General features: G+C 37.9%; 3 protein-coding genes across 4 annotated transcripts in view; 2 read left to right on the forward strand and 1 right to left on the reverse strand.

The window, feature by feature from the left end:
* Window positions 1-3,738: 3,738 nt before the first annotated feature.
* On the forward strand, window positions 3,739-5,789 carry LOC133517714 (transcription termination factor, mitochondrial-like). Of its 2 annotated transcripts, XM_061851091.1 has the most exons (6): window positions 3,739-4,020; window positions 4,101-4,282; window positions 4,365-4,461; window positions 4,555-4,708; window positions 4,942-5,092; window positions 5,321-5,789. In XM_061851091.1, exons 1-6 carry the CDS (start codon window positions 3,804-3,806, stop codon window positions 5,555-5,557), a joined length of 1,038 nt encoding a protein of 345 aa, XP_061707075.1. In that variant the 5' UTR covers window positions 3,739-3,803; the 3' UTR covers window positions 5,558-5,789. The 2 variants fall into 2 exon arrangements, with proteins under 2 accessions (XP_061707075.1, XP_061707076.1); XM_061851092.1 differs by lacking the exon at window positions 4,101-4,282 and having other exon boundaries at window positions 3,742-4,020.
* LOC133517713 (dnaJ homolog subfamily A member 2-like) lies at window positions 5,781-7,623 on the reverse strand. The gene is made up of 2 exons (XM_061851089.1): window positions 7,464-7,623; window positions 5,781-7,345 (listed from the first exon to the last, which is right to left on the reverse strand). The coding sequence occupies exons 1-2, from the start codon at window positions 7,530-7,532 to the stop codon at window positions 6,197-6,199; spliced, it is 1,218 nt and encodes a 405-aa protein (XP_061707073.1). The 5' UTR covers window positions 7,533-7,623; the 3' UTR covers window positions 5,781-6,196.
* Window positions 7,624-15,741: 8,118 nt separating this feature from the next.
* LOC133517715 (uncharacterized) overlaps window positions 15,742-21,369 on the forward strand; it is a 32,564-nt gene continuing 26,936 nt past the window's right edge. Inside the window, exon 1 of the mRNA XM_061851094.1 lies at window positions 15,742-15,841. The gene's annotated coding sequence lies outside the window, so the exon portion shown is untranslated. The remainder of the gene's footprint in view (window positions 15,842-21,369) is intronic.

Consider the following 21,369-nt stretch of genomic DNA (forward strand, 5'->3'; position numbering starts at 1 on the left):
TTTGAATTTTAATCATCTTTTAGATAATAAAACGTGCATTGCATAAATAATTACGCATGCGTGCGTGCGTGTGTGTGTGTACGCATTTCGTGAAATATTCCACACTTACACTTACGTGTTCACGATCACAATCGGTTTTCGGCAGTGGAATCCTGCTGGGCCCATAACCTGCGAAGAATTAGTACACAAATAGCCACTCACTGAGAACACGGTGTATAACAAAATACCATATTATTAATATCAACCATCACTAAGTAAAATAATGAAATACAGAATTAGCAGCCTCCGCCTTGACTAACTACTTGACGTCCCTTAAGATAATGACTTGATTTTTGACAACCCTAAATAGCCGAAAGGGATAGTACCATACATAGGAAAGGGACAGCATCGTTCGTCCCTGAACCGCTGTCAAGCTTCGGTTTGGTAGAAAGTTTCTTTTCTGTACGGTAGGTAACACTTTTACTTATTCTGTGGCCTTGGAGGATTTAACAACTGGAGACGCCTTGTCTGTAATTTTCTGTACAAAACAGTCTGCCGATTTTTGCGGGGGAGGGGCACGTCAAAAGTATGGCTATTTGTACGTTACGTTTATGCCAGAAAACGTCAGTCCATATAAGCTCTTACAGGCGACTCGAGTTGTTAAATCCTCCAAGGCCTCCGCTTTCAATATTAATTCCTCAGTCAGTCAAGTCAGTCTGCTAACAATTGTCAGAACCACTTTATTCTATGTCAAACGAAAATGAGTGAGTAAGTATAACGACGTCCTACCACGAAAATTCGTTATAGGGCCCCTCTGTTGCTCGAATAGACAAGAGTGATAGGAGGCAGAGGTCCTACCGCACCGCAAACGCGAAGACATAGAAAGATGGCCGTAATTTGTAAACTTCGGTGTTCGCGGTAGGCCCTCTGACCTCACATGACTGCATTTCCCCTATTATTCGTGTTGCATTTCCTCTATCTATACCTACTTGCAAATGGTAACGCAAAGCTTAAATAATTATAAAAACCCAGTGAGTTGAAGGTATGGAATACCTACCTACTGTTTTCATCTGTGGCCAGGGACAGCCCAGTACCAGCTTCGGTTCTCCCTCTGGACCACATCTAACGAAGAGCGACTCGAATTGTCGGCTGGCTGCAGCGTATTTCAGATCGGCTTGGCGCTGCGTAGAGATGTGCCTCGCTCTGCATTTTTTATCGCGTGTATCACGGGGAATGCTCCGAGGAATTGTTCGGATTAATTCCTGCCGCTTCTTTCCGCCATCGCCCTAAGCGACATTTCCATCTTCACCACTTACGATGGTTGGCAGTCCTCAACTGTGCGTTTCTCCAGAAACTTACTACCTTGCACAGCTAAACTGTGCAATGAACTGTCGCCTACGATATTTCCGAACGGATACGATCTTCAAGAAAAGAGCATACAATTTTAAATTCCGGCAGCGCACTTACAACCCCTCTGGTGTTAATTGCGGGTCTGTGGGTGCCGGTAATCGCTTATAATCAGGAGAATATCAGTCGTTTGCCTCCTAGGTATATGAAAAACAATTAGGTAGAATATCCTTAATAATGAGGAGACTAGTAAATTATACAACTAGGGCATAAAGCGACCCAGCTGGAGACCCGAGGCAATTATCTAACTAAGCGAAGACTGATGAAAGTGCCAATTACATCCACACTTTATCAGGACACGATTTCGGGCCCGAAAAATAATATTTTTCCGTTTCACCAAATATCAGCACATCGAGAATTATTTGAGAGAAAAAAATTATTTTGAAATGTTATTCTCAAAATAGTCAACTTTTGTCAAACCTTTTAGCTCCTTCTGTATAGGGACCGTGCGCGTTGGAGGGTCTGCCATCTTGTGGCCTGAATCGGAACTATAAGCATGTACATTTACACATCACGTGTTATCTTGTGCATAGTAGGTTCTGCCATCTTGTGGGCTACATCGGAACAATAAACATCACATTTACGCCTCGCGCCAAAAATATGACGGCTCCTGTGCTGCCTCCTACAGTTCATGCACGCTCCCTTCAAAATGCGATTGAATTATTAGACTTATTTGACAGTTGCAATATTCACAAGTCCTAAAACGTAGTGGTTATGGTTATATGCTCCTTTGATATCATTTTGATATGCTCTTTGACAAGTCCTCTGCTTGAGTGTTACCATGTTATGAAGGCAACTTTGATAGTAAATTCCCAGAAATTGGCATTTTTATCGACAATGCACTGTCTTCTAAAGAAGCAGTGTACAGCAAATTATCAGCATGGAATGATCATCATTTGATATACACTGATGGATCTAAAATTGATTCTAATGTTTCTTTTGCCTTATTTGATACTACTGTGGGTAGAGGTCTTGGGTATAAGTTAGATAAAAACTGTATATATTCAGCAGAAGCTATTGCCATTCTTGCAGCTCTAAAGCATATTAAGCATTAAAACCAAGGATTTAATAAATGGCTTATAGTAAATGATTGTATGAGTGTGCTTAAGAATTTACAAAATCATAAAATTCATGCTAAAACAAATTATTTAATGTTTGTTATTAAACAGTCTTGGGTTGATCTCTTTCTCGAAGGTAAGGTGTAAGCTTCATGTGGGTTCCGTCTCATATTGGAGTAGTTGGGAATGACGTGCTGACTTTTTAGCTAAATCAATTAATGCTCTAATACTGAAAATTCATATCTTAATGTAGCGTTACCTAATACTGAAAATTCATATCTTAATGTAGCGTTACCTTATACAGATCTTATTCCAATTCTGAAACATAGAATGTCCAGAAAATGGATGACACGTTGGAATCATGCTATTCAAGTAGATAATAAGGGATTGTGGTACGTTACATTTAAAGTAAAAGTTAATAGTCAGCCATGATTTTGTAAAAGTAATTTTAATGTTAATAGAAAATTTTATTCCATTATTATGCGCCTTCGTTTGGTCATTGTCGATTGAACTGTCATTTGTATCGTCTTGAAATGGTCGATAGTCCGAAATGCTCACACTGCTGTAACTTAAATGAAGACATTATACTTATCTCATATTATTTTTGACTGCCCATCCTTTGGCATTCAGCGCCTTGTGAACTTGCACTTATCTTTGAGCGTTTTCTGAGTGTATCCCGCGTAACATTACAGACTTTATTGTAAATAAATGTACATATTTGCCATTGTATATATATATATATTGTATTGTATATAGTAAGCAGCGTTGGTGAGATATAGGATAAGGAATTTGTAAATTTGTTGTAATGACTTGGTTCGATTTTAATTTTGAATCCTCACAGATTTACCTCTGAGAGGAGTTTTCATTTTGTATACTTGCAATTCTAATTTCTACTGGATTTGGAGAAAAACCAAGATGTGGTAACCCTGATACTGACATGTAATTGCTAATTGTAATTTTATTATACTGAAGACTTATTATTGGACTGTATGGCTAAGATGGTTGGCTCTTTATCATTTGTCACCATGCCTGTCACGTTCTATCAAGTATGTAAGTGCGAAAGTGACGGGCATAGTGACAAGCGGCAAAAATGGAACCATGCTGCCACGGCTGGACAATATAAAGAAAAACAAACTATTGAAGACAAATATACTGAAGACACACTTATAGGATTTGACTTATGAGTATATAAAAGGAAGACTTTACAACCAAAAATGATTTATGAAATTTATTCTCACCGAAGACGAGGCAGTATGGCCTTTGGTCATAGCCTGTCCAGAAGGGCGAAAAAAAAAATGAATGTCAAAATCATATGGTTATTTAATAATGATCATACGTTTTTATTTTTAATCGCTGTGCATGCGTAATTTATTAAATATGCGAAAATTTGTTTCGTCATTTGTTTTACTCAGACAAATTAATACCTTAATTGGGGGTAGTTTCCACAAAATATCCTGGTTGCCAAGAGCAAAATGTGAGAACCAATTATACAACAACTTAATAAATGATTTCACTAAGCTTCAATTTTACAATACTACATCCAAAGCAGAAGTAATAACGAAAAATGAAAACAATGGTAATCAATGAAAACTATTCAATATTTTTTTTAATTCACCGGCTAGGTATAATTTTCTGATAATATATTTTTCTTTGCAGGTAATATTAAATGTTCCAAAGAAAAATTAATATCACAAATGAATTTTTTATCAGAAGAACATGCCCGACCTTATTATAAATTACCTATGAATACTTTACTACATATCTATCAAACTACAAAAAATGATAGCATGAATGGCTTCTGCAACAACAGACTATATTATATTGCTGACAAAATTAAGGTATGGTTTGTTGAAGCACATTTTATGCTCAACGCTTTTTGTTTTTTTTTAATACACCTAAAACATTAACTTTGATTTTCAGTGCTCACCATCAGAACTTAGTGAACGCCTAGCAAAAAGAACTTTTGTGTACACCTTATCATTCCAGTGGTTGGAGAACTCTTTGAGAACTCTTCTAGGTAAGTCTGGACTTCTGGAGACAGATTGTGAGGAGATTCCATAAGTTGTTAAATGTATTCATTTATTTAAGTTATTTTTTCTTTACATTTTAGAAATGGGTGTGTCTACTGATCGTATTTTAAGAGATTTATGGGTACTTAAATATAAACATGAGACTATTCGTGAAAGACTACAGAGAGTAAAAGATATGGGGATTGAGACACTCTATCCTTGGATGGTTCGCTGTAAACAGGATATAATGAATAGGTATTTTTTTACTTTTTTTAAATTCTATAATTAGAATAACTATCAAACATTATTTGTGACATTATCTATGAAAAGGGACCTTATTGTCGATGGCGCTTACGCCGCACTGCGTAGCGCGGCGTTGTTTATAATATGGGAACATCGTTGAAAATTGCGTAAGCACCACCGACAATAAGGTCCCTTTTCATAGATAATGTCACATTTACAAATGTATTTTTGTAAATTACTTTCAGATACATAAAGATATCACAGGATACTAAAAATATCCTTGGGGGAAATAAATCAACACAAATATATTTGGCTGACCGATTGAATACCACCCCTGAAGCTGTTGCAGAGATTTGCACAAGAATACCAGCTCTTAAGACAATCAGAGTTACGAAGGTTTGTTTGTTTGTTTAAACTTGGCTTGGGATGAAGTCAAACTCTTTTTATTATTACTGAGAGTTTTGTAACATCATTTAAATAAGAAGGATTTACTGCAAGTTTATGAAATTTAATTGTCTTTCATTTTTGATGCAAATAAGTGTTAAATTACAAGATTGACTTATCAACAGTTTGCCTTCAGGAAAATAACTTATTCTTTCCCTAAGGTGTTATTTTTGTTTTTAGGTAAAACACTTTTTGGATTTCTTGATCAGTGAGGGTTTTCAACCAGAAGATATTGCTAACAAGCCCAGGGTTTTAGTAGCATCGCCTAATACAGTCAAGCAAAGGTTGGAAAAGTTGCGTAAATTAGGATTTACTGAAATCAATCTTAATGTCCTGTGTAAAAGTAGAAAAGATTTCAAAAAATACTATGAATCAATTGAAGCCTTATGGATGGAGAATAAGTTAAGTAAGAACTAGTAATGGCATTATTATTATGATATATATTGAGAAGCCTGAAAGCTTGCAGAGACTAGATGACAAAGCAAACTTCACCTCCAGCTAAAATGAAGCCCCAACTGGAATTAAACATCCATGTTTTTTTTTATCATACAATAGCTGTAGATACAATAGAACTGAATATTCATGTCTAATTACTATTTTCTGTACTGGAAGGTCAATAGGAATTTAGAAATAAAACATGTTGTTTACATTTTATGATGATTATTTACCTCAGCCATACAAAATAATGTCCCTGGAATGAATATCTTATAGGAAATGTGTATAGATATTTTAACCAATACATTTTAAACAGGTCAAAAACTATAAAAATGGGTATGGTTATTGATAAAATGAATGTGTAAAAAAACACCTGTTTTATTAACACAAGTTTAAGGCTACTTTATTATTGCATGTCATGTGACTCTGTGATAAAACAGTATATGATTTAATTGTGACTCACTATAAAATTTACAATTGCAACTAGTCACATCATAAATTATTGCATTCATTAATGAAAAAATGTCTAGCATTCGGAACTAATGCAAAGAATGTTTAGAAATATTAAACTACCTATAAAAAACCATGAGGTCAGTGTAGAAATCCATAAGGATAATTGAACTACTGATGGGCACATTGCACTCCTGGACCAGCATGCATGTGCTCCTCATCGTCACTGGCATATGCCTCCTCGCGGCCTCCACGGTTGCGGTCGTTGGCTGTGTACTCCATCAGGTTCACTTCCTCCACGTCCTCACCAGTGGGCATTACAAATGCGGGTCGAGGTGGTAATATACTCTCAATCTGTTTTAACTGCTCTTCCGAAGCAAAGTTATTATCAGGAAAAACAACATCAAACTTTACATATAAATTCCCCTTCTCAAATGGATTTTTGAATTGAGGCATCCCTTCACCTTGGATTCCCTTGAGATCTCCAGGCTTAATTACTTCTCCAGTAAAGTGTCTTATGAGCAAATCACGGCCATCTAAGTGTTTGACAACAAACTCAAAACCACATAAAGCCTCAGTTAGTGTGACTTCACGTTTCATCAAAAGATCATCACCCGTCCTTTGGAACACATCATGCGTTTTCTGCTGCAGTACAATTATCACATCTCCAGGTTGTGTGTCAGGCTGCTGATCTCCTTCACCCCTAAAGTATATTTTCTGGTTTTCCCGCATGCCTTTTTCTACATGAACTTCCAGTATCTTGGTCTCATTTAAGACTTTCTTACCTTTGCACTTAGGACACTTATCCTTCTCATTAATTGTTTCACCTTGTCCTTGGCATGTTGGGCAGCGGGTTTGAAATTGGCGAGTCATGTTGGGCCCTATCTGTTGATAAGAAATTTTGATACCCTGTCCATGGCAGTCCTTGCAAGACACAACAGCTCCTGGCTTTCCACCTATGCCCTTACACGGGCCACAAATCACATTTTTACTTAGTTGTAACTTGGCTGTTTTGCCATTATACATGTCCTCTAGAGACACTTTCAGCGGATGTATGGTATCCTCGCCGCGAGCTCGCTGACGGCCTCTACTGCCTCCACCCATGCCGAAGATGTCACCAAAAAAGTGACCCAGGATATCGTCGGGGGGAAAACCGCCACCTTGTCCACCTTCTTGCAAACCTTTAAGCCCATACTTATCGTACGTTTGTCTTTTCTTCGGGTCCGATAACGCTTCGTAGGCAAAGCTAATTTCTTTGAATTTATCACCTGCAGCAGGGTTTTTGTCGGGATGGAATTCCTTCGCCAACTTGTGGTAGCTCTGCAAAATGAAGTAAGCATGACAAAATGAACAATGGGTATAACGTGCTACGGTTAGGCTCCAGGAAGGAGATTATTTAACGTATTTAGAGATGTTAAAGTATGCTTATGATTCTTACCCTTCTTATTTCTGCATCACTAGCATTCCTAGAAACACCCAATATATCGTATAACTTATTATCAGCCATTTTTTAGAGATTTTGTAAGAAGGAAGGGTGCAGCCTATAGACTAATTTATAGTACTTTTTCGATATGCTGTACTGGACACAGATAACGCAAGTATCTTGTCTATGACATGCTATAGACTAGCTCCAATTTAGTTTTCTACGCTACAAAACGAAATTAAAACTGTTATGTTGGTGTAACTGCCAAATACACGTCGGTTCATACCATAGCGAAGCGACTGACATGTCTCTGGTTCATACTGTATTTCAAATTACGGCGTCACTTCATAGTTTGTGGATTGCACTACTTGCATCTCTTTCGTTAACATGTCAAACAAAAGTGAAGCAGCAATGCAACGCAATAACCACGGAATTCTGTGGCATTAACAAACCACGAATGGGGTGAAAAACACTATAGTGCCTATTACATCCACACTTTATCAGGCCTGATATCAGACCCGATTTCGGGCCTGAGCAAGAGTAATTTTCCGTTGGCGCTTTAAGAATGGATTTAATTAAACGCTAATTACATCCACCCCTCCCGATATCAGGCCCGAAATCAGTCCCGATTTCGGGCCTAATGATCGTTTTCGTTCCACGGAATATCAGAGGGCTTACCGCGAACCACGTTCGAGGTGTTGCCTCCCTGTCACACTTACGTACGAATTTACAAGTGCGACAGAGAGGTAACACGTCAAACGTGGATCGCGATAGGCCCTCAGCACATCGTTAACAATATTTGAAATAGACATGTTTTACCTACCATTGAAACGCATATTAATTTACTTTTCTCCAATATACTCGGAAATGTTCACCTTATTGTAGCAAAAATAGTACGGGAAGTTTATCGTTATGGTCAAACACAAATTCAAACCATTATTGTCGTGTTTTAGCAGACGGGAAAGTTATTACCAAAGAGCATATAATCACTACGTGGTTATTACTGTTGTTTTTTACTTTTTAGAAACATAATTATGCAATGACCTATCACACATAGACAGTTAGTCCTCATAAGGCTAATCTGCCAAAAGTGAAGCCGAAACACGATCGATGTGTGCGTGCGACGCTCGTGTCTTACGCTCAGCGACACACACATATATACAAAAACGGGTTGCCAGAGTTCATTTATTCTCCTTAAAGTAGATTGATTTTAACCACATCCTTATACTTGGCTATCAATCATTTGGGAGTGTGTATGTAGATATTAAATTTATAGCAAAAGCTTTCAAGGTTTCTTTTAAGGACTTTGCATTTCTGAACTTAGTGAAATAATGTTTAAATAAAAAACGTTTATTTTTTTATTTTACAAATGTGCACAGATAATAGCTGGTAGAATTGACTTTGGAATAATGATTTTAAATGATAAATATTTAATGACGATCATTTGGATTCGATTTGGTTTGATTTTATTTGATATCTTACATTTAATATTTTCTTCGGGTTGGTGTGATGAAGTTTTGTTTCACTTGGGGCAAAATTTGTTTAACTCTCGTAACTTGAAACCCTCGCAACGCTCAAGATTCCATTTTTAGAAATTTTGGGATCTTTATCTACTTAGCTCGATAATATTGCTAATTAGCACGAGCGGTTAAACAACAACTTTCCCTCTTGTAAAACAAATAACTATTTATCGTCAGTACTAGTAATTGTACCTGCCGGCCTAGCCAAGGTTGCAATCGCTATTGCTTCGACAACGAAACGCTTTGTGTCTCTCGTCTCTCTATCAGTCTTCCATATAAGTGCGACAGTGACAGTTGCGTTTCGTTTTTACAGACCTTAACTGTAACACCTGTGTTCCACAAATACAATTTACTTTTCTTGCTCATCAAAATGGCGAGAGCATATTCGACTATGTTTAGTCGGTTTCCATATTGCATCGTTCCAATTTAATCTAATTTTTTCCTTCCATCTCGCAGACAGAAGCGGATCAGTCGGAAATCTAAAACGAATATCAGACATAATACATATAAATTTAAACTGTTATTTTATAAAAGACAAAACATAATTTGAAATAAAAGAATGAAAAACTAAAAAAGAATATTTTCTATAGTCATACAAGGAACGTAAAGTAAGCATAGTAATTTTATTTTATCAATGTAATCGTCATGCCTCATTTCGAGGAAAAAAGATTCATGTCACCTGGCAACATTTATAAGTAATGGCGGCTGACGAAAATTTGGATTTTTGTATTTACAATTACGTAAAAATATCACATTAAACTGGATATTTACGCGTGAAATGTTATATCAGGCGGTTTGTTTTTATTCACTGATGTGTTGTGACACCCATTCACCGCACAAACAACCATCTTTCTTTTATTTTTTAATTTATAACCGGGAGGTGTACACAAACCAACTCGACCTTGAGTACTGCGAGGGCCGTTCGGATACGATGACACGCGGGCGACATAATGTCATACTCGAAATGGCTTCACTAGGGATGTACAGACTAGGCATCTAGGCTAATTATAAATCTATGTAATTATGTATATACACACTCGTGCGCGAATCGAGGCGCGAAGCCGCGAACGCGAGTGTGGAGGGCCCTCGCGTGGATTTCGCAAATTGTTCACGCCTTCGCGCCTTATTCCCCGTTTTTTGTCGGTATTTTGCCCGCGTCAAAGGAGACGCGTAGCGCGAACTTGCAAGTCTCCACACTAGCGATCGCTTCGCGCCGCGATTCGCTCACGAGTCGGTTAATCATCTGTCATAACCTTCTATGGCGGCTACTTGATTATATTGGGTGCGAACTTGATCAACCAAAAATCAATTTGACAGTTCCCAGTTTGAATCAGTGCCTTGTTGCAAACAAAGAGCATATAATCACTACGTTTTAAACTAAACTGCGAAATCGCCGTGAAGTTGTACGAGTGTGGAGTCTACGTCAATGTCGCGGTATGTTCGCTCCGCGAAGTCGCGCCGCGATTCACGCGTCGGAATCGAAACTCATCCACGAATTGCCATTTCCCGGCCTCTGCAATAATGTACTTTACCTTATTCGAAGCTTATTAATTGAAAGAGGCTCGTCGTTTCCCGCCATTATATTGCTGTCTCTTCCTAACTTATGGCTATATTTCGCTCTTTTTTCTCCACCACCATTGGTGGACCACCACCTGGCAGTGGGGATGAGCTTTATTTAAACGAAATCCCAGAATGGCTCGTCATTGGCTCGAAACTAGGTATTTTAATGCTACCAGGCAGAGTTTACTCATATGCTTCGAATAAGGTAAGTAAATGAATATGCGTTTTAACCCTTTACCGCATACCGTCACAAGTTTATCACACTCGATATTTCCGGCTACCACACTTTATTAACGCCATCTCTATGTACCGTTTTTAGGGTTCCGTAGTCAACTAGGAACCCTTATAGTTTCGCCATGTCCGTCTGTCTGTCTGTCTGTCTGTCTGTCTGTCTGTCCGAGGCTTTGCTCCGTGGTCGTTAGTGCTAGAAAGCTGAAATTTGGTATGGATATATAAATCAATAAAGCCGACAAAGTCGTACAATAAAATATAAATTTTTTTTTTTTTAGGGTACCTCCCCTACACGTAAATTGGGGGTGAATTTTTTTTTGCTTCAACCCTACAGTGTGGGGTATCGTTGGAAAGGTCTTTCAAAACTAATAGGGGTCTTCGACAAACATTTTTTGATAAAGTGAATATATTCGGAGATAATCGCTCCGAAAGAAAAAAAAAATGTGTCCCCCCCCTCTAACTTTTGAACCATAGGTCCAAAAAATATGAAAAAACTCGTGGAAGTAGAGCTTAAGAAATACATTAAATGAAAACTATAGCGGACATGATCAGTTTAGCTGTTTTTGAGTTATCGCAAAAAGTTTCCCCTTCATAGTAAAAAGACGTAAGAACTATTACATCCACAGTTCATCCCTATAATCTACTATACTTTAAGCTCCAGTTTAGCTTATTGTGACGGAAGAGTAACTACGGAACCCTACACTGAGCGTGGCTCGACATGCTCTTGGCCGGTTTTATTATACCGTTTTGCTTCACACATTAGGGTAGTTGTGGCATACTAGATCTTTCGTGATACTACAAAAAATGTGGATAGAAACTTAGAAAGCCGGTTGCGGCGATTTTGTGACAGACCACGGCGGAGGTTTTTCGGCTCGCGATTTTGATGATTAAAAATCAAAGTTTTGGTAAAGTTACTATTGTTATGTGTAGTTAAATGAATCCTCAACACTTTTACGGCAGTCCACATACGTAAACACATCTGTTTTACAATTCTTTCTTTGATTAAACTTTGTGACATATTCGGAACACTATGCATTAATGGCTTTTTTAACTAAGACAAATGTGGCACACCATGCAGTCTGGGCGGCTACCGGGAAAATCGAAATTCGTCAATTGCGGGCATTTTTCTCCGTCCTCTGATTACGTCTTACTAAGAGTAAAAGAGAAAGATCCCCGCAATTTGCGAATTTCGGTTTTCGCGGTAGGCCCCCTGGTTATTTACTACTTATATTCATATTTGGAACTGTATGCAGTATGATGCATTTGAAGTAGATTAGGGTTTCGTAGTTATAAATAATATTGCATCGATTGAAATATATACATACATATATATTTTTACTTTATTTTGAGAAATTATTAGTTTTAAATTATTATTAATTTTTTTTCGTCCGAAAACATAGCAGAAAGCCAGCTAACCGCAACGGGACCCATATGTTTTATAAACTCATTAAACATCTTGTCAGGGCCAGGAGATTTATTATTCTTGAGTTGTTTGATGGCATTGGTTGCTTCATCTATACTAAAAGGCCTAGCCAGCTCTTGGTGTCGTGGCGATCTCTGCTTAAGCGTCGTAAGTTCGCATATTTCAGTGCGTGGAGACTTATCCCAAGCATTAGCAAGACTGAGGTAGCCTGCTTTCACCTAAACAATCAGCTAGCCAACTATCAACCAGGTGTCTACATGAATGGAGATGCTCTAAGGTACAATCCCTGCCCGAAATATCTTGGAGTAACTCTGGATAGGTCACTGACCTATAAGACGCACCTAACAAAACTCTCGCAGAAGATCGCTACTAGGAACAATCTCCTACAGAAACTTTGCGGTACTAGCTGGGGAGCTTCAGCTGATTGCCTACGCACCACAGCCATCGCGCTCGTCTACTCGGCGGCGGAATATTGTGCTCCAGTGTGGCTTGAAAGCGCACATACCCACAAAGTAGACATAAAACTAAACGAGACTATGCGCTGCATCTCTGGTACCATCAGATCTACACCCGTCCACTGGTTACCGTTACTATGCCACATTGCCCCGCCTCACCTTCGACGGCTCCAGGCACTGAGGAGGGAAACCCAGAAAATAACTAAGAACCCTGCTCTGCCAGCTTACAATGAGTTTTGCCATCCACCCCCCCCCCAGCGACTAAAATCCCGGAACCCACCCTGAGCTACAGCCCAGAACTTAAAGAATTTCAGCATCTCAGATAGGTGGAAGGTGGAGTGGTCTGCTGACACGGCCGGGAAATTCACCCTTATAACAGACCCGACACAAAAATTAAAAGGGTTCGATCTCCCTCGCAAACTTTGGTGTCGCCTGAACAGATTGAGGACTGGGCATGGCTGTTGCAACTCTCTTACCTACAAATGGGGCTGGAATGTTTCTCCACTCTGCGAGTGCGGTGAAGAAGAGCAGACAACTGAACATATCATCCGGCGCTGCCCCCTTCACTCTTATTCTGGACCAGCTGAAGATTTGGTCTCCGTCACTCCTGACCTGATTACCTGGCTTGACAACCTCAAGGCCATACTTTGATTGTCCTTCAACTGTGCATGCCATACGATTAATAATAATAATAATAATTAATTTTTTTACTTTAAAATTTTGCCAGACTGTGACTTTTTGTTGGCGAAATTGGCTGTAAGGTAAATGTACTAATCGACCCTCTAACTAATTATGCCCACTAGTTAACATTGCTGTCACCTCTATTCTTAGTGGCTTTAGCATTCAAGATGCGTCGTATTGACCCCCAATCAAAGAAGCAGAAGATGGTTTCAACCACTGGCTAGAATATCCATTCTGATCAGATCGCCAAAGATGCTAGTGTAAATGTTTCTTGTGTCTAAACCACGATTGTAATTGCTTCAAGGAAATCCATTTTAACAATAAATGTTTGCAATAAGTATTATACTAAATCAACTAAAAACACTTTATTTCTTTTGGATGAAAGTGTTGATTAAGTATGCACTGCTGTATGCAGTACAGCAAAGTTGTTCCAGATTTGGCAACTACCTACAAAATTCTACACTGTAGTGCATGTTGTGCCAGATTTGTACACAATTGTTGAATCAGTGCCTTGCCGCAAACTAAATCCGATCAGCTGACGCTACGGCGCCATTTTGCCGCGAACCAAACTACGAAATCGCCGTGAAGTTGTGCGAGTGTGGAGTCTACGTCAACGTCGCGGTATGTTCGCTCCGCGAAGTCGCGCCGCGATTCACGCGCATAGTCTGGAGGGGGCCGAACTAGAACCGAAACCGGCAAAACGTCCCACTTTGTCGTTTGCCATAAGGACGCCTTGATACGCATGAAGATACAAACAAACCTCGTCTTTATGGCAAGCGACAAAGTGGGACGTTTTGCCGGTTTCGGTCACTCCATTTTCTATATTTTTAATGAAACGCTGCCAACTACATAAATGAAGGGTTTTTGTTAAATGTGCCGCCTATACTTTAACTTTGTTATGTATGTAAGTAAATATTTATTCACTATACGTACAAAATTACATTCAAACGTATCATCTTTAAGCACTTATAATTTATACAGTACAAGCCTTGCTCAGTTGGGGACTAGAGTATTTTTGAAACATGCTGGGTACAGTGACAGGTGTCATTTCCATACAATTTATAATCTTAAAATGCTAAATCTCGTAAAATTGTATTGAGATGACATCAGTTCTTTTCTGATTACCCTTTCTGTTTGAAAATACTATAAGTGACATACGTCAGATGCTGAATGAAGTGACAAGTGAGTGTTATGGCCGCTATAAATCTATCATGGTAACCAAAAGGGCATATTACACTATCCTGTAGTTGTCGTTTTCGAATTTACGTTTTAAGGTATAGTAATAATACTAATAATACACACATCTTAAGACGATAATGTTATTATATTAAAACGGATAACCAAATGTTGATTAGACCTGAAGTATTACCATTTCAAAACGAACGTTTCTACCTCAAAATAGTTTTGACTGCCTTTTTAATAAGTCTGATTATTTAAACTAAGCATTTAAATGTTGTATTTCAAATTAGTATTAAATTATTTACTTACGGTGCCTTCTTTCGCCAATAATATATTTACTATTTATGGAATGTTTTATTTTACTGGCGACACAGTGGTAGATTTGATGGAATTTAATTATAAATCAGGGTATAATATGATGCCAATTTTGAGTTGTTTCCACATGATGGCTGGTGGAATAGACTTTTTGGATGATTTTCACTCGGAAGCAAAGTTTGTTTAACCCTCATGCCTTGAAACCTTTTTCGCACCACTAGTTACGAGTATAGTCGTGAGTGGTTACTGGTTACGCTCTTACGCTCATAGTTACACAACGAAGATACAATAAAATTGTATGCAAACAAAGTCACGGACAACTAATAGACCGAACTGCTTTTGTATGAATATTTAACATTAGTAGGTATTATATCAATATTTCTTGCACAACCGGCGGCGGGTTAGGCGGTGCAACCTATGATCACATCAAATGCAATTCACATTAGTTTCGCAAAATATCGTAAACGACTCCACCAGTTTCATTGAAATTTTTTGTGTGTATTCGAGCGGGTCCAAAGCAGCGGTGGTTTAGATTGGTTATCAACAGTGTGTCGTTCTCAAGCAAAAGGTGGTACCTTGTCGCTTGCTATAAGGATACTCTGACATAAAGATATGTATAAGACGTATTAATATACGAGCAAATTTCGTCCTTATGGTAATAAGCGACGATGTGGTACCTTTTACTTGAGAACGTCACAGTTATTAATTAGTTTTACAAAAACGTCAACTCCTCTAATAAACGGCATGATCTGTGCCCAATGTACAAAATATCCCAAAAGCTTATAACAAAATTCCTCGCACGTAATTGAAGATTCGCGACGCGTTCTCGTTAAAGTGAAGTTGTGAAATGTTTACCCTTAAAGGTCTTGCTTGTTACAGGCGTTACCGTGGTTACATAATGCCCACGCGTTCGGTGACCATTATAAACCACGCCCATTGCAAATTTTTACAGTCACGGATATGACGGCGGTTCGTCAAACATTTGGTTTGCTGTCCATCCTGACCCCGTAGAGTGAATATTTATGATGGGTAAGGCATGGTGCAGAGAAAGCGTGTTGCGACGAACGTATCGTATCGCTCCGTACCGTACCGTACGCTAACGCGTTATCAACAAAGTGGTGTCTTTCCCATAACATTTTAATAACACTTGATTGAAAAAGATCTTATTTCGTGCAGGTGTACTAAAGGACAAAGGTCTATATTGTTATTATTGTTCCCGCGAGAGTTATGGATTGTGAAAAAAAAAGCTATAGCATTTTTAGGGTTCCGTAGCCAAATGGCAAAAAATGGAACACTTATAGATTCGACATGTCCGTCTGTCTGTCCGTTTATGTCACAGCCACTTTTTCCCGAAATTATAAGAACTATACTGTTCAAACTTGGTAAGTAGATGTATTCTATGAACCGCATTATGATTTTCACACAAAAATATTTAAAAAAAAACAATAAATTTTGGGGGTTCCCCATACTGAGAACTGAAACACAAAAAATTGTTTTTCATCAAACCCATACGTGTGGGATATTTATGGATAGGTCTTCAAAAAAAAACTAAACTGAATAGTTTGCGCGAGAGACACTTCCAAAAAGATAAAATGTGTGGTCCCCCCCCCCCTGTAACTTCTAAAATAACAGAATGATAAAGCTAAAAAAATATATATGATATACATTACAATGCAAACTTCCACCGAAAATTGGTTGGAACGAGATCAAGTAAGTAGTTTTTTTTATCCGTCATAATTTTTTTTTTTCATCAAACCCATACGTGTGGGGTATCTATGGATAGGTCTTCAAAAATGATATTGAGGTTTTTTCTAAACTGAATAGTTTATGCGAGAGACACTTCCAAAGTGATAAAATGTGTGTGTCCCCCTGTAACTTCTAAAATAACAGAATGATAAAACTAAAAAAAATATATGATATACATTAGAAGAATAGAATAGAATAGAAGAAATTTATTCAGAAAACGCTTAAGTTTAAGTAATACATGAGACGACAGAATCAATTTATTATTAAGCGTCACTGAAAAGGTCTCCACTCAGCTTAATGTCAAGATACCACCTAAGGATCTCGACGCTGGTCTTCCGTGGAAACCTTTCCGAGAGAGCACAGCTACACGCTAAAGTACAAAATTTTATATATTTAAGTTTAGAAGTTTCTAGTAAATATCATAAGGCTATAATTATTATTCAATTAAAAGCTACATTAACAAATAAATTATTTAAATTATCGGTACCTAAACAGTCAGTCAGTCGTCATACAAGGCGAAATAAATTATAGGGTAGGCGTTCGTTCTAGTACATGGCATAGTGATGGCACAGGAGTATACCCAATATTTATAATGTTTGTATGTGCCATTACCATTACCATGCAAATTTCCACCGAAAATTGGTTTGAACGAGATCTAGTAAGTAGTTTTTTTTTAATACGTCATAAATGGTACGGAACCCTTCATGGGCGAGTCCGACTCGCACTTGGCCGCTTTTTTATTCTGTCACTAATTCAAACGAACCATGTAGGATTAATTTTAAAATAGAAGAAAAAACATGTTAGGGTGGTTCCCGTATACCTAAACAGTCAGTCAGTCGTCATACAAGGCGAAATAAATTATAGGGTAGGCGTTCGTTCTAGTACATGGCATAGTGATGGCACAGGAGTATACCCAATATTTATAATGTTTGTATGTGCCATTACCATTACCATGCAAATTTCCACCGAAAATTGGTTTGAACGAGATCTAGTAAGTAGTTTTTTTTTAATACGTCATAAATGGTACGGAACCCTTCATGGGCGAGTCCGACTCGCACTTGGCCGCTTTTTTATTCTGTCACTAATTCAAACGAACCATGTAGGATTAATTTTAAAATAGAAGAAAAAACATGTTAGGGTGGTTCCCGTATACCAAAAGTGGGGATGTTTCTTTTGGTTCAACCCTATATTAGTGGAGTGCCGTTGGATAGGTCTCTCAAATACGGTCCTTTATTAACCATTTTTTGATAAACGTCATATTTTCGGAAATAATTGCTCTGAAAGAAAAAATAATGTTTCCCCCTCTACTTCCTTAACTTCTGAACCATGGATCCAAAAAAATCATGAATGTAAAGCTTACTAAGCTTAAGAAAGACTTTCAAGGAAAACTATAGCGAATCTAATCGGTCTAGTCGTTTTTGCAAAAAGTCTATGTTGACGGACGGGTAGTAGGGCGGATCTCTCTAAACTTAAGAAATCCTTTAACGATGGGTGTGGATTTGGTGCTCTATAGGGTGCAAATCACTTAAAAAAAAAAACAAATAATGGGAAGTGCCTCCACAACGCTATCGAAAAATAAAAAAACTAACGATTTTCGCACCTGAAGCTATGATTTAAAGAATGAAAATTAAACTCTTAAAACAGTTAAATTTTTTTATATTTTAGAATAAGATTCAATGTTCAAATATAGCACATAATAACTCAGAAAACTTTTATAGTAGTTTTGGAAAAAAAGTAAAATATTGCGAAAAATTACTAAAATTATACCAATTTAAAGTCTTTTTTGCTCTCGAACTGAGGCATAATTTTTCGACTTTTCAAGCGATTTCTTATATATCCGTCTCTTCTTAATGGACTACATACTGAGGCCGACGCTTCGGTTACAATTTTCACGCATCTTTCGACGGCTTGAGTGTGGCATGGGATTTTATTTATCTTGGATATCACAACCTCTTCTACCATCTCTGGATTATTTATTAACGTGTTTAACTGTTTATTTCATTCTCATCAAGAAGTTTTAGCATCGGCGGGGTTGATATATCTTGAATTGGAACCATATCAATATAATCTTGGGCTGAAAAATTAAATTGGGGCAATTTAAATGTTCTTACTGCAGCAGATGGCTGTGACAGTGCCTTTAATAGTTTTCTTAGAGCCAATATTTTAACATGTAAATAGTTAGGTTCCAAAACACCTTTTTTAAATGTATTTTTCATTACTTTCAATCGCTTTGTGGAGGCACTTACCAGTACTTGATATTTTTTTCATTATTTTTCCAAGTATGGCCTCCACAAGAGGCATCAAAATCGCACCCATCGTTTTCGAAAACCGTGAAAAAATTTTTTTTCATACATTGAGCGATCCGCCCTAACGGGTAGAGTCTGTGCGGAAAGAGTTGTAGGATTTGAGGGCATGCCAGCTAGTGCTATTTTATGGTTTTTGTTATGCTAACACGAAATTATAGTACGACATTAAAAATCATGATACTTGAATCCCGTTATCTCGGCTTTTTGCCACAGCTCACTAAAGGGAGCCTGGTGTCGGCTCAGTAACCGAATCCTATAAATTAGCACAGGCACTAGTTTTCACGGTTGTGACTGCCATTTCACCTTCTACCCAACTTTAGTTAATATGTTCCAGGTACTAAAGTGACAGATAATAATTCTGCCCAATCCAACTGCCAGTTTAGTACAAAACCAGATAGAATCAAATTTATATTCTGATCTGCCCAGTCCAATTAAATCGTTATCGTGCAGTCGAACCATCAACTTAGTGTTTATGAGTGCAAGAGTATGTCATTTGGGATTCTCCCGGACCTCTCCGGTTCTCTCACGATATTTTATTTTGTCCAAAAGCTTCTGCTAAATACCTATGAATTAATATTTCGTAACTAACAGCATCACCATTTCGGTGTACCATGTCATTGCAGAAGATGAAAAGATTTTTAGATATACTACTACTACTAAGGAACTACTGAATCAACTTTATATAACATTAGCACAACCTGTCATGAGCTACTGTATTACTGTCTGGGGTGGCGCTGCCAAAACAAAATTTTTGGAGGTTGAGAGAGGGCAACGCTGCCTGCTTAAGGTGAGTCAAGATTTGTGTGGGGTTTAGCACAAGCTTTCTCCTCAATAACCTGCCATATTGCATAATCCAGGGGGTTAAGGTCCGGGCTGGAGGACGGCCAGTCTTCGTGGGCAATAAAGTCAATTTTGTTCCTTCGAAACCAGGCTTGAGTTGTTTTTGCCTTATGTGCAGGAGCTGAGTCCTGTTGAAAGACCCATGGCTGGTTTTGAAATAGGGTGTGGCTTAAGGGCTTCACTATTGGTTCGAGAACGGTTTTCTGGTAAACTTTGGCCCCAGTTTTCACAGAAATGAACCTGTGTTAGCCCTGAGTATGACACACCCAGCCAAATCATCACATAAGAGGGATGATGGTCTCGTTGCACTCTCGGAACAGCCGCAATCGCCTCTTGCTGTTTTTTGCACACTCCGTCAAAAAAGATTTCATCTGTAAATAGTATTTTTCGGTGGCCATTTTATGTTTACCGCTTCAATAGCACGCTACTTCTCTCTAGCCTCATAGTCTTTAATCGTCCATTAAGCAAATGACCTTTTTGTCTGCGGTAAGCGTGTAGTTCAAGGTCTTCATTGATAACTTTTTTTAGGGAGCTTCTCTTCACAGACATCTGTATTGCCAACAACTTTTGCTTCCGGACGGGGTTTCTTGCAATTCTCGCCTCCACTGCCTTTATTAGAGCTGAGGTCCGAACGGTGCGTGGTCTTCCAGACCTCTTGCGGTCGTCGAAGCTTTGAGTACTATTGTATCTATTAATTGTGCGATAAACAAATTGTTTGTCGATTTTTAGGTTTTCAAGCAACTTCAAAATCATGTTTGGCGGGTGCCCACATTTGCGCAACGCAATTACTGCGATACGATTCTCTTTTAGGCCCCAATTCATTATATATACGACGAGATAAGCGTAATGTGTGGTATATAATAAAATTATAGCTCACAAATTCATCACATTATGTCATTTTTTATTTTTTCGGTAGTATTTGTTTTAACGGAAATCAAGAGGCTGCAAATCGAGTAACAGAACTTAGTAACCAACTAGGTACACTGAGCATGACTCGACATGCTCTTGGCCGGTTTTTTTTTTATATTTGGTCAGCAGGTGACTAAGCTTGCTTATTCAAAACAGAAAAATTAAGTTATGATGAACAATGACGAACTTCTTATATCTATGATGACGAAACAACGACGTTTTCTTAAATCGTCTATTTTAATGTCTCTTTGTTAACTTAAACAGCATGTACCTATGTAGATCATAAAGTATTGACAGTAGAGAAAAAATAAACAAATCAAATATGAAGGGAATTTCATGGTAAAACTTTTGTCCGCGTGTTTTCGAGATATGAGCAAAAATCTGAAAAAGGTACCTATACCCTCAACACAGCCCTTACCCTCATGGACTTGTAGTATGTTTATCTGGAGACCACAAGGTATAAGTTTTCAAAACTACATGAATTATTTCCCCCTATTGCCCATATTCGGGTTAATTTTCTTGTGCTAACCATATTTCCTAATTTACTGATAAACATGTTTTCATTTCTCATGCTCTGAAAGTGGGTAATTTTTGTTTCTAAAAGTGTACAGAAAATGATACGTATACATATTTACCTCTTTTTTTACGATAAGCAGTAAATTTTTTGGTTTTCAATGGATTTGTTGTACATTGTCCATTCTGATAATTAACTCTCCAATCCATAAATAACGATTTTTTACGTAAATTGTTAATTAA

The sequence above is a fragment of the Cydia pomonella genome, chromosome 5 (assembly GCF_033807575.1).
Source record: "Cydia pomonella isolate Wapato2018A chromosome 5, ilCydPomo1, whole genome shotgun sequence".
Lineage (NCBI taxonomy): Eukaryota > Metazoa > Arthropoda > Insecta > Lepidoptera > Tortricidae > Cydia > Cydia pomonella.